Here is a 12,480-nt window from a genome sequence, read left to right on the forward strand (position 1 = left end):
ACAAAAGCCAAATGATTTTTCACAATAGTTTCAGAAAGTGGTGCCATTACTCAACCCCAAAGATGTGATTGTCAGTTGAAAGGACTTTTGATTAGTAAGATTAGAGAGAGATACTTTATTGATCATGAGAGAATTTCAAGATTTGCTGCAGCAAATTGTTACAGTTTTGCAGCAGCATTCCCCCATCTCAGTGGTCTTTAAGTCTCAGTCAAAGGTCTCAGTGCAGTTTAACAGGAGGACTGGTCAGGTAGGGGCAGCAGATCTGTGTCAGAGCAGTTTGAGGAGAGGAAGAGCCAAAAGTGTCCCTCCTCTATGTTCTGCAGCCTTTCCAACAGGAAAGGCTTCGTTGTAATGTTCTTACTCCACTCTTGTGTTTTGGTTGGTGATGAAATGGTTAATTCCCTCAGCATGTGTCTTCTGGAAGATCTTCGGCCATATTTGCTGCCACAGGTCGTGTAAAAAGCTATGGATACGGGAAAAACAAACCATTCATTTCGCAAAATCCAAAAGTCCCTTGGGTCCTTTGAACTGCTCATGCTGCACTTTTTAGTTGGTTAAAAATCCCATGATATGATGTTAAAAACTAAGCTCAAAAAACGAAAAGTTTCATTAAGTGCTCAGTGTGTGAGCCAGGCAACCACAAGAGCAGCCAACCACACTTGTTTTTTTTTTTTTTTTTTTTTGTTCTTTTTTTCCTGTTAGATTAATATAACAAGTTTGTGAAGCCAATCCCAAACAAATAACGAGAAAGTTGGACATTTGTGAATCATAAGAGATTTCTTGTGCCCCAGAGGCGCTGTTTAGTCTGAGCTGCAGCGGAACCGGAAGCGGCAAGTGTCACGGTGAAGCAGGATGCGCCGCAGTTTCAAATAAAACGCAAATTAAACTCCATAAAACCGTCAAAATGAACAAAATGAACAGGTCCCAGGATTTTGACTCGTATGAGATCGAGGAGCCGAGTGACGAGGAACAGGCTCAGAGCAGGTAAAAGGTTTAGAAAGCTTTTAAAAGACGAAAATGAGGCTAAACGAAGCTAACGCGTGGATAGGTGGCTAATGCTAACATGTAAACAAACCCACGCAGCCAACCACTTATTAAGCGTTTTGATGCTCATGGAGGTCTAAAAGCTGCTAACCCTGTAGTTTAGATCTCTACAGACATGTTCAGTAATGCCCCCCGTGTGTCAGATGCCCTCCTTGTATCTCCATGGGGTCTTATTCTATGAAAAGGCTGCTCACCCTATAGTTAAGACCTTTACAAAAATGTTATGGTGTACAGATTGAATCTATTCAAAAAGAATGAAATTTAAAGTGAACACAGGTTTATTTGTTTAAATAATCAAATTGATGATTGTAGGAGATAAATACAAGCTCTTTTATAAAACAGCCCTAGTTTTAGTTTCCTCTGATCCCTCTCTCTCTTTCTCTTCAGCTCTGAGGATGAGTTGGAGATTCTGCTAAATGGTACTCCGCAACAGAAAAAGAAGCTGATTCGTGAGTACCTGACCGGAGAGAGCGAGTCTTCAAGTGCAGACGAGTTTGAGAAGGAGATGGAGGCGGAACTTAACTCCACAATGAGAGACATGGAGGGCTCCTGGGGGCCCGGGACCAGCGCACCAGGGCAGGGTAGGTCTGAAACAGGGAGGAACAGTGTGTCGCAAAACAACTTAAAATGTTGAAGACGTCATAATATTGTCATAGTACTGCTAATATCATCCCATTAACAGGTCCATATAACACTATTTTCTGATCTGGTATAAAGTTGTTTCCTCATTAAACACATTCCTGGAGATGTGTTTTGTTTCATTCACACATGTTTAACACACAGACCCTGTATATTTAGGCTGAGTTCTTTTCTCAGACAGAAAACACTGCTCTATTGTGTCATTCTTTTCTTGGAACCAGATCACAACTATGTTTTTTTATCGTGATTCATGTAAAAGTTTATATCTGTCTTAGTATATCTTGCCTTATCTAAAGTTTTTTTTGTTTCTCAGCTGAGACATCAGGTGGTGGAGGAGGAGGAGGAGAAGCAGCGAATCCTCAAATGTACGACAAAGTTTACTTTGACTCAGACTCAGAGGAAGAAGACACACCCAGTGAGTCAAGTATACATTTTAACTTCAAACAGGACACACACAAAAGCTAAATTTATACATATTTGCTCTCTTGTGTGTGCATCTCCCTAAAAATACCATTATTTGTTTAAAATGTTTCCTCTCGTCTGATAGGCAGTTCAACAGGAAAGAGACGGAGACAGCGGACTGTTCTGACCAATGATGAGCTTCTGTATGACCCAGACGAAGACGATCGGGACCAGGCCTGGGTCGACAACAAGAGGAGACAGTGAGTTTATATAGAGAGAGTGTAAAATATATACAAGAGCAATGCATTTATACACGTAAAAACAAATACGAGAGGAGAGTTTATACAGAAGAATATAAAAGGGGACAGTGGCTGCGGTTACATGCAGACTGTAAATCTGATCATTAAAAGATACTTGAATTCATACATTTATTAAAATGACATGTAAACAGCTAAACCATACTTTGTGATCATGACCCCTTTGATTTCTCACATCATATTTTGGTGTGCATGTGAACAGTGAGTCCAGGGCTATTTAGTATATTAGTAACATTTATTCTATTATAGAGAAATTATAGCATGAATAGTACTTGCAGCAGTAGTATTTCTTCCCTCCCATCCCTCATTATTCCTCAGGGACCAGAGCAGGCGTACGTGTAGTAGTATTAGTATTAGTAGTACTTGTAGTAGTAGTATTTATCCCTTATTGTGTATGTGCAGGTACCAGAGCAGGCATACTTGTAGCAGTATTAGTATTAGTAGTACTTGTAGTAGTAGTATTTATCCCTGTTTGTGTATGCGCAGGTACCAGAGCAGGCGTCGGCCCCCTGGTGGTGCAAGGGCAGCGGTGCGCTCTCAGGGCCTCTGCAGCAGTGACGCAGTGTTAAACTGTCCAGCCTGTATGACCACGCTCTGCCTCGACTGTCAGAGGTAACACAAATAAATAATATTATTAATATACACGTTAAATGACAATGCGTGTAATGTGGAATGTTTTAGTTGTTGCCCATTTTAGAATAGACTGTGCTTTAAAGGTGCACTATCTAACTTTTCTAAGAAACTTTGTTTTACCAGTAATGTTCCACCGTATGTTGTTTTTTTTTTTTTTTTTTTTTTTTTGTTGCTAAAAAGTATCTTAACTCTTTCCCCCATAAAGACGACATTTGACGACCCCCCCCCCGTACCCCTAATGATGACTTTTGACACCTCCGCTGTATCACTAAAGACGAGATTTGACGACCCTTAGAAACGGCTCAGTTTTTCACATGTAAACAGAGACTGTGATAGGTGGGGTCACTACAACCCATACTAGGTTGACCAGTAGGATTCAGGGATGTGTTTTCGACGATTTTTTCCGAAGTTAATCGAAGTAGTGACAATTGTAGCTGCCGGAAAAAACACAACACAAAACACGTGCAATGGAAAGATGGCGGCGCACAGTTTTAGAAATGATGAGGAGCGGGCGTATTTTATGGACAACTTTGGCGAAAGTGATTCTGACTCTGACTTTTATGGATTTGAAAGTAATGATGAAGTTGATCTTTCTATGGAAAACAGCGATAGCGACGGAGAGTGTTCGGAGAGTGAAACTTACCAAGATAAGAATGCCGGTGACGCGTATGCATGGAGTAATGTTATATCCGAACAAACTATCGTGGACTTTGTACTTGATTATGGACCAAAATTGCCCCAAAATCTGGAAGTTGCTGAGGCTAGTCCTATGAAATATTTCAGGCTTTTTTTCCCAGATGAGATGTATGACAAAATTGCTAGAGAAACAAACGCTTACGCGGAGCTCTGCGCACGAGAAATCCAAGATGACAAATACTGGACACCCACTGACGGGGAAGAAATGAAAGCGTTTTTTGGATTATCGATACTCATGGGTGTAAATCCCTTGCACGAATACTCGGATTATTGGTCTGGAGATCCTTTCTTGGGTGTCAGCGGGTTTCTGCGTGTCATGACCATGAATAGGTATGAAAAAATAACTCAGTACCTACATTACAATCACGCTGCAGCGCGTCTCTCTAGAAATGATCCTTGTTATCATCCCATTGCAAAAGTCGCTCCTATAGTTGACATGGCACGTCAGAATTTCAAAATGTACTACAAGCATAGTCGTGATATCTCCATCGATGAAGCCATGAAGGGCTACAAAGGCAGAACAGAGCTACGCATGTACATGTCTAAAAAGCCAGAGAAGTTTGGCATTAAATTTTGGGCAAGGTGTGATGGTAGGACAGCTTACATGTCTGACTTATATTCAGGCAAGCGTGATCAGACACCTCTTCAGCAGCTTCATGGATTAGGATATCGAGTCATTCATGATATGACACGTGACTTAATTGGTCTAAATCACTGTGTTTACTTTGACCAATTTTTCTCTTCAATTTCATTGCTGGAGAATCTCTTGTCAGACCACATATACGTTTGTGGGACAATGTTGTTGACCAGAAAAGATGCCCTCCCTGCCATGAAACAAAAGAAAAAGCTCAAGAAACAGCTGCCCAAACGAGGTGACATCATGGCCTTTCAAAAAAACAACATCACTGTGACTGCCTGGAATGACAACAACATTGTAATTGTTGCTCACAGTTGCCTTACTCCAAGTGAAATGATTACCTGTGAACAGCAGGTGGGCAGACAGAAGTTGACTGTGCCACAACCCCAGGCTATCAACAGATATAACCAATACATGAATGGCGTTGATGTTAATGATCAACTAAGGAAAAAATATGCCACATCACGTCCCAGCAAAAAGTACTGGAAGTACATCTTGTGGTTTGTGATTGACTGCTGTCGTGTAAATGCCTGGATTCTATATAAGCTGGCATCAACCAGACAGTTGGGAAGGAGGAAGCGCTATGCCCAGAAGGACTTTATCTTGGAACTGGGTAAGGAGTTGATCAATGAATTCTCCAGCAGAAAGCGAGCTGCCGTTCGAGAGTGGACCTCCCATAGACATTAATTTGCAGAAACGCAAGATGACACACTCCTTTGAGCGACTGCCTGGAAAACACTGCAGGTGCAAAAGCTGCTACAAGAAGGAACCCCGCCATGAAACTGTATATGGCTGTTCAGCATGCAATGCACACATGTGCAATGACTGTTTCTGGCAGTTGCATCCACCTGAGGACTGAGTTGAGGTGTAATTGAATGACATTCACCTGACTCACACCTGAGTCACACCTTTCAGATTAATCAGTCCTTCCAGATGTTTTTAGATGTTCCTATATTGAAAAAAAGTTGAAAATGCTATACAAGTTGAAAATGCTATGAGTTGAATAAGCTATATGTGTTGAATATGAGTTGAATATGAGTTGAATAAGCTATGTGTATTGAATAGGAGTTGAATGGGAGTTGAATAAGCTATGTGTGTTGAATAAACTATGAGTTGAATAAACTATATGAGTTGAATAAGCTAAATGGAAAATACGAATTAGGTGCACACAGGTGTACAGCAGGTATAAACAGGTGTACACTTGGCTATACTGTATCTGGTGATATGAAGTCTGTTTAAATACTTAGACAAATATATTTTAAAATGTTTTTTTATGAATATAATGCTCAGAACATGCATATATCAGATGCTGAATGTAGTTTTTTGTTTTCGATTTTGCACCTGACCAGGTAAACTCTCATTTTCAGTGAGCTGTTATATACCTGTAATTGAGCTGAATCACATTTAAACATCCATAAATGAATAGTTCAGAGTCTAAGGTTTCCAGAGATACCAAATATGTCTATGTTTCAATTAAGTTAATGAGAAATTAAATAATGAAAATCATTTATAATCACTCAAGGACGTTCGTTTTCTTTTATGCAATTATGCTCTAAGGGTAGCCCTAGTAACATATGTATGGGTTGTTCCTAGTAGGTGTCCAAGGGGGAAAGAGTTAAAATAATTTCTGTGTTAATTTCCATATGTTTTCTGTTTTTTCTGCCTCAGACATGAAAAGTACCGGACCCAGTACAGAGCCATGTTTGTGATGAACTGCACCGTGAAAAAAGACGAAGTCCTGAGATACAAAACCCAACCAGATCCACGCAAGTTCAGGAACAGACGCAAACGCAAAGCTCCGGGGACCCAGACCGGACCTGAACTAAACCAGGGACAGAACCAGGGACTAGAACAGGGACTAAACCAGGAGCAGAGACCGGACCAGAGACCAGAGGGCCTGGACTCAGAGGAGGTCTACCATCCTGTCCAGTGCTCTGAATGCTCCACAGAAGTTGCTGTTTTTGACAAAGACGAAGTTTATCATTTCTTCAACATTCTTGCCAGTCACTGCTAACACTATGAACGACACTGCTAATGCTATGAGCTAACAAGCTAATGGTCCAGGCTAACAGAGTCATTACTCAATTTGGTCCGTTATCATTTAACTCATGTGCTCAGTTTAAATGTCTATACCACAGTTCAACTATTTTAAAGAGTTTATTTGTAGAAAGACAAACAAGAATTATAGTTTTTGCTCAAAATTATCAAATTTGTACTGTTTTTAACATCTGAATTCATACATAAATACAATTTAAATATATAATACATTGAGCCAATATTTGTCATTAAAATTGTGAATTTTCTAAGTGTAAATTTGATTGAACAAATGAGGTTAGTTTTGAGCACAGTTACTATGGTAACTTCAGCCCTACGCCAAAGTATCTGGGCATGCTCAGTATGAAATCTGTGCCAAGTTGGGTAATGATAAACCAAACTAATGATCCAAACTAGCGATCTGGGCAAAACAGGAGCACCACCAAAACAAAAGACTGTTAGCTCCAAATCTCAAATTTCAGGTCTGAAATTATAAAATCTGATGTCTGAGTGATGCCTGATTTTTTCTTGTTTGAATTTTTTTATTTTTGCTTTAGTATTTTCTCTCATATCCAGGTTTTGTACAGTTGTTTCTTATATTTCTTTTTAAAGGTTTGGTCAGAACAGAATGACAATAATTTTTAAAATAATACGCTTTCCAGACACTCAGTCACTGTATTTTTTTGTAAAAGTGGTGTTCTGTAGCCACATGTGCCCTGAGGCAGACTGGCAGAGGTGTGGCTGTGAGTGTGCCTCTAAGACCCATTCACACATTCATACATATAAAAGAATGGTCAGTTTTATTTTTGTAAACTGACTAAGTTCTGGTTGTTGTGTAAATCTATGGAGGAATTTGTATGTTTCATATTGATATAAACTGTATGTGTATGTGGAACAGCGGTCAGTACTCCCTTTGCATTTACTTGATTAACATATTTGAGATGTTTTGGGAAGAAAGGAATACTGATTTGTCAATTATTGATACTGCAATTTACCACTTGCAGATAGGCGTAGAAATATTTTGGATATCCTTGAGTTTCAGAATGGTGAAAAATTAGGACTGTTGCTATAGCAATTAACAATTTAAAACAAAGTAGTCCTAAAAATGTCACCTGTTACAAGAAGCAGAACCCCATGTAATTCCAACTTTACGATTATTATTAATTGTTTTGATCAGGGACAATGCCCAGAAGACATTAACATTATAATAATTAACCGTGTTATGGCCAGGTTTTAGCAGAACAGTATCCTGCACTCTATGGAAAGGTTGATGTTGTAATTACAATACAGTAATTATGATGATGATGATGATTAGCACTTTTATTTATTTTAATTTTTTTAATTTAAATTGTGAAACCGGACGTTGGAACTCCCTTGCGTGCGTGCCCTGTGACGCTGCTCTCTGATTGGCCCAAACCTGCAAACTCCTGATTCTACGTCACCGCATTGCAGGAAGTGCCCGCCGTGACTGAACCACGTAGTAAATAATCAAACAGAGCCGGAGAAAAGCGGAGAAAAGCGAATAAGAAGAGTGTAAAAGCGGACACATCAGCGAGTAGCGGAGGGACATGGCACTGGGGGACTGTTGGAAGCAGCTGTCCTGGTTTTATTACCAGTATTTGCTCGTGACGGCGCTGTACATGCTGGAGCCGTGGGAGAGAACCGTCTTCAGTATCCTTTCACCGACACGAGCTAACTGTGGCTAATGCTAACTTTATTTCATTTTACAGCTTTTCAGTCATGCGGATTTGTGCTTTGGCCCAATAGTGTCCTTATAGTGGATTATTTGTAGCCTTCTTCTTAATTTTACTTGCTTACCTGGGCCTTAACTTTTTCATCTTAACGTGATACAATATTCACCTGGCAATTGAGTCCATACGTTACATTTACATTTGACTGTGCAAAAGTCTTAAAACATGACCTTTATATAACTCAGTGTGTTTCGACAATGAAAATCTATCTATCATGTAAACACCAAGCCTGTACCAGTCTGTCAATTATGCCAAATATCTGAAGTATGTGTGTCGTGTGGTAGTTGAACTCATTCGTTTTAGTGTTAATGTCCAAAAGTAGGTCTACTTTTGGACATTCACACTAAAACTAATGAGTTAAATAAGTCTATAATGTGTTTCAGTTACCAGAGCTGGTTAGTACTCCATTACATTCACAACTTTTTGAAATAAATAATACTTTCCTGACTATTTTTCTAGCAGCAGACGTTTTCCTTCTATACAAGTAATATTTTTTTTTTTTTTTTACACCTACCTGTGTAATTCCTTGGAAACATTACACTCCTATTTCAGTAATATTATTTTGAAGTAAGATTACTTGAGTACAATATTTGACTACTCTACTCATGTCTGTTAGTTACTCCGCAGATGTTTGAACAGCTTAAGTGCGGCTTCTGTGTAGGGTGCTCTTTGTGTATTGTGCAAACAGATCATATGGTGTTGTCTTTGTTTGATTTATTGTTTTTGTATTGTAAACTGACAGTGTTTGAATGAGGGATTACTCCAGTGTTGACTTAAAAACTGGATGTGGATTTCAGATGATCAGCGGTCAGCTGACCCGGAGACAGGGAGAAACATTTAGAGCTGCGCCTTCGAGGAAATGTGTGACATTATGACATTGTCTTTCTGTTTAGACTTTCATCATGCTGCTAAATGGTTTCCATATTAAGCTGTTTCCTGTTGTTATGTTTCCCCATCACAAACATGACAGCACATGTTTAACACACAACACTGCATATTTAGACTGTTCTTTCCTCAAACAGAAAACACTCTGCTCCACCTTGTGATATCATGGTAATACGGGAAGTGCTCCACTATGTTTTTAAACTCCCTTAGATCATTTTAGCCCTGGAATTTTCTATCTCTACTGAACTAAATGTAAAAATTAACTGTTAACTTGAAAACCATTGTTTCATGACATCACAAGGTGGAATAGAACATTTTGCGTGTTGGGATGTAGACAGACTAATAATAAAGGGTTATTCTAATCAGATGATTATTTCTATTGTAAATTGAGACCATAGACCAGTATAAAGAAACAGTCTAAGTGAGACTGGCTTCACCCATAATGTTTGACTACAGTCAAATGAGGCTCACTGAGGCCGGTGGTTATTTTGGAGCCAACTTCCATTTTCTTAATAGGAATTTATTTATGGACAAAATAGTTAAATAATTAATATGAACATTTTAAGACCAAAATAAGGAGCCTGACAAACAGCAGTTACAGAGAGAGGGGTGAGAGTTTTTCAATAGAAAGTGAATTGGAGTCAGGCAGTGGAGCGGGAAGCGCATACTAGCTATGTGTTATTACCTCTCCCCTTCTCCTTCATTCTTCAGTTTTTATCCATTAACCTCTCCCTCTTTAGTCCAGAGTTCTTCCTCCTTAACCCTCTCTCCCTCAGATTCGTTGCTGATCTCCGTTGCTGCGATGGCTGTTTACACTGGATATGTGTTCATGCCTCAGCACATCATGGCCATCCTGCACTACTTTGAGGTTGTCCAATGACACGCTCCCGTTCACCTCTGACCTGCCCATTCCTGCCTCACGCCTGCGCCCCGTTGGTCCGTCCACCTGCCCATCAACTTTCCTCCGCCAATGGGAAGACTCCAGGCTCTGTGAAAAACAAAAGTTCAAATTAATCTTGAACTTTGACCCTTCGTTTTGGACTGTTCCTGCGCACACGAGGTGGTGTGTCTTTATTATGAGCACATTCCATTTAAAAAATGTCTTAAAACTAAATATACAGAAGTTATATTTTATTTAGTTTTTTTTTTTTTTTTGTGGTTAAAATGTCCAAAATGTGACCAGATTTGTATGTATATGAAAAGTGGTTGGGTTTAAACAGAGGTGGGTTACATTACATTTACAGTTACATTTACTTGAGTAACTTTTTTTGTACTTTTTAAGAGTACTTTTTCAGCTGCATACTTTTACTCTACTGAGTAATATATTGTACAGTGGAACAGTACTCTTGAGTAAAAGTTGTGATTCCTCTTCTCACTATCTAAAATCTAAAGTGACAAAAGCTTTTTGTGACAATATGAAATTATTTGAACATTTGTGTTTCTTGCACTTCTCCTTCAGATATGATTTAGTTTGTCTAATTTTTGTCTGTAATTTGGAAATACCAGATTTTGTGAATTATTTAAAATTAATTAATTTGAAGGACAAAATATTAACTCCAAATTATAAATCAGATGTTATGTCCCAACAGTTACTTAATTTTCCCAAATACTTTTTTTTTTTACTCCCACTACTTTGTACTTCTACTTGAGTAATGGTATTTTGAAAAAACTTACTGAGGAAACTTTTGGCCACTCTACCCACCTCTGCTTTTAGTTTTTTTTATTTTTTAGTTTTTTTTTTATTTAAAAGTGCACTATGTAACTTTTCTGATGCTTGTCTCCATGGAGATGTGATTGCTTTACCTGTAATGTTCCTCAGTGTGGCATTAAACGTGTCTCTAGCATTTATTCAATTTCAGGTGTTTTTATTGCCAAAGAAATATTTGTGAAACATGTGTACTTACTGGGCTCACCTCTCCATAGATCTGAACTGTAACTTGGCTTGGGACACCTTATCTAACTCGAGTTGTCTCCATGGTGTTAGATAGATGTAATGCCATGCTGTGGAACATTACAGGAAAAGCAATAATGCCCTCAGTAGAAAAGTTACATAATGCTTCTTTAAATATTATTAAAATTACGTATGTGCAGTATATTAACACATGACTATTTTAAATTTAAATGTGCACTCTACAATGAATTTGAATTGCCATTAATTATTTTTAGTAGTTTTCTTTTTTTTTATATATATATAAGAATAATTATAATTTGTTGAGTTTTTCTAGAATATTTTTGAACATTTGGACAAAAAAATTATTATCAGTGAACAGAGGAATCAATGGTAGACCTGGTTAAGTCCATATTAAATCCTGGTTTAGTTCTGGTTTAATCCGTGAAACATTGACATGGTATAGACCTGGTTTAGTCCTGATTCAGTTCTCTGCTTAGACTTTATTTAGGCCCGGTTTCCTGTTTTATTCCTGGTTTAATCCCGGTTTAGACCCTGATTTTGCCCTTGTTTAGTCCTGGTTTAGTTCAGCTTCAGCCTTTGTTTAGTCCATTTTTAGATCCTGATTTTGCCCTTGTTTAGTCCTGGTTTACTCCATGAAACCCTGATGGTATAGACCTGCTTTAGTCTTGGTTCAGTTCTCATTTAGTCCTGGTTTACCGTGATTTTCTTTGTGGAACCCAAAGCACAGAGGCGTTTGTGTTGACCGGAAGTGTCCCTTATTGTACAGTTTTCCTGTAAAACTTTGAGAATTCCTGTGAAACTGCTGATCTGTTCCTTTGTCTTTGTAAATATGTGATGTAAACAGATGTAAAGTTTTCATGGAGGTGTTTTTGTGGATCATTAAAGGCATATTTGGGTAAAACACTTGGTGAGTTTTTTTATTGAGGACATTTTTGCAGCTTAAAGCCAGAGTGTGTAACTTTTTAGCCCAAATATAGACTAAAAGAGAATCATGTTGTTTAGTTTCTGTTTTGTTGTTTTGTTTATTGCACTGAAACTCATATGTTCTTACTCTGAGCGGGCTTGCTTCTCCACAGACCTGACTTTTAGTTGACCTGAGGGACAAAGAGATCTGTTGTCATGAATTGGACCAGCTTCTTTTTAATTTATATTTTATATTGGAGGGGGGCCCATGTATGTCTTCTTGCCTCAGGGCCCACAAATTTCTGTCGACGGGCCTGATAATATACATACTATATATTGTAAACAACAGAAAAGCAGATATATAGTTTTTATATTAACCCGCCCATATTTATTACATGATTCTTCCTTTTTTTATTTATTTATCTTTTGTATTGTACTGTATAACGTTTTACAAATAATAATTGGACTCCAGTGGTCGATGGAATACTAAATGTTGCTACTTAAGTAAAAGTACAGATAAATGGACAAAAAACAAAACAATAAAAAACATTCAAGCAAAGTAAAAGTAAAAAAATCTAGTAAAAAGTAAAACGAAGTATCTGTTTAGAAATGTAGTTTGAGAGTAAA

At 38.2% G+C, this 12,480-nt stretch overlaps 2 protein-coding genes across 2 annotated transcripts; both read left to right on the forward strand.

Moving 5' to 3' along the window:
- The first annotated feature begins 825 nt into the window (after nucleotides 1-825).
- eapp (e2f-associated phosphoprotein) lies at nucleotides 826-7,071 on the forward strand. The gene is made up of 6 exons (XM_020916976.2): nucleotides 826-984; nucleotides 1,432-1,625; nucleotides 1,997-2,098; nucleotides 2,231-2,345; nucleotides 2,889-3,014; nucleotides 6,037-7,071. Exons 1-6 carry the CDS (start codon nucleotides 905-907, stop codon nucleotides 6,380-6,382), a joined length of 963 nt encoding a protein of 320 aa, XP_020772635.1. The 5' UTR covers nucleotides 826-904; the 3' UTR covers nucleotides 6,383-7,071.
- A 763-nt stretch (nucleotides 7,072-7,834) lies between these two features.
- sptssa (serine palmitoyltransferase, small subunit A) lies at nucleotides 7,835-10,886 on the forward strand. Its single transcript, XM_055158359.1, has 2 exons — nucleotides 7,835-8,073; nucleotides 9,815-10,886. Exons 1-2 carry the CDS (start codon nucleotides 7,971-7,973, stop codon nucleotides 9,916-9,918), a joined length of 207 nt encoding a protein of 68 aa, XP_055014334.1. The 5' UTR covers nucleotides 7,835-7,970; the 3' UTR covers nucleotides 9,919-10,886.
- Nucleotides 10,887-12,480: the final 1,594 nt, after the last annotated feature.

This window comes from Boleophthalmus pectinirostris, unplaced genomic scaffold (assembly GCF_026225935.1).
Source record: "Boleophthalmus pectinirostris isolate CB_2022bp ecotype Guang Dong unplaced genomic scaffold, ASM2622593v1 HiC_scaffold_10, whole genome shotgun sequence".
NCBI classification, from domain to species: Eukaryota; Metazoa; Chordata; class Actinopteri; order Gobiiformes; family Gobiidae; genus Boleophthalmus; species Boleophthalmus pectinirostris.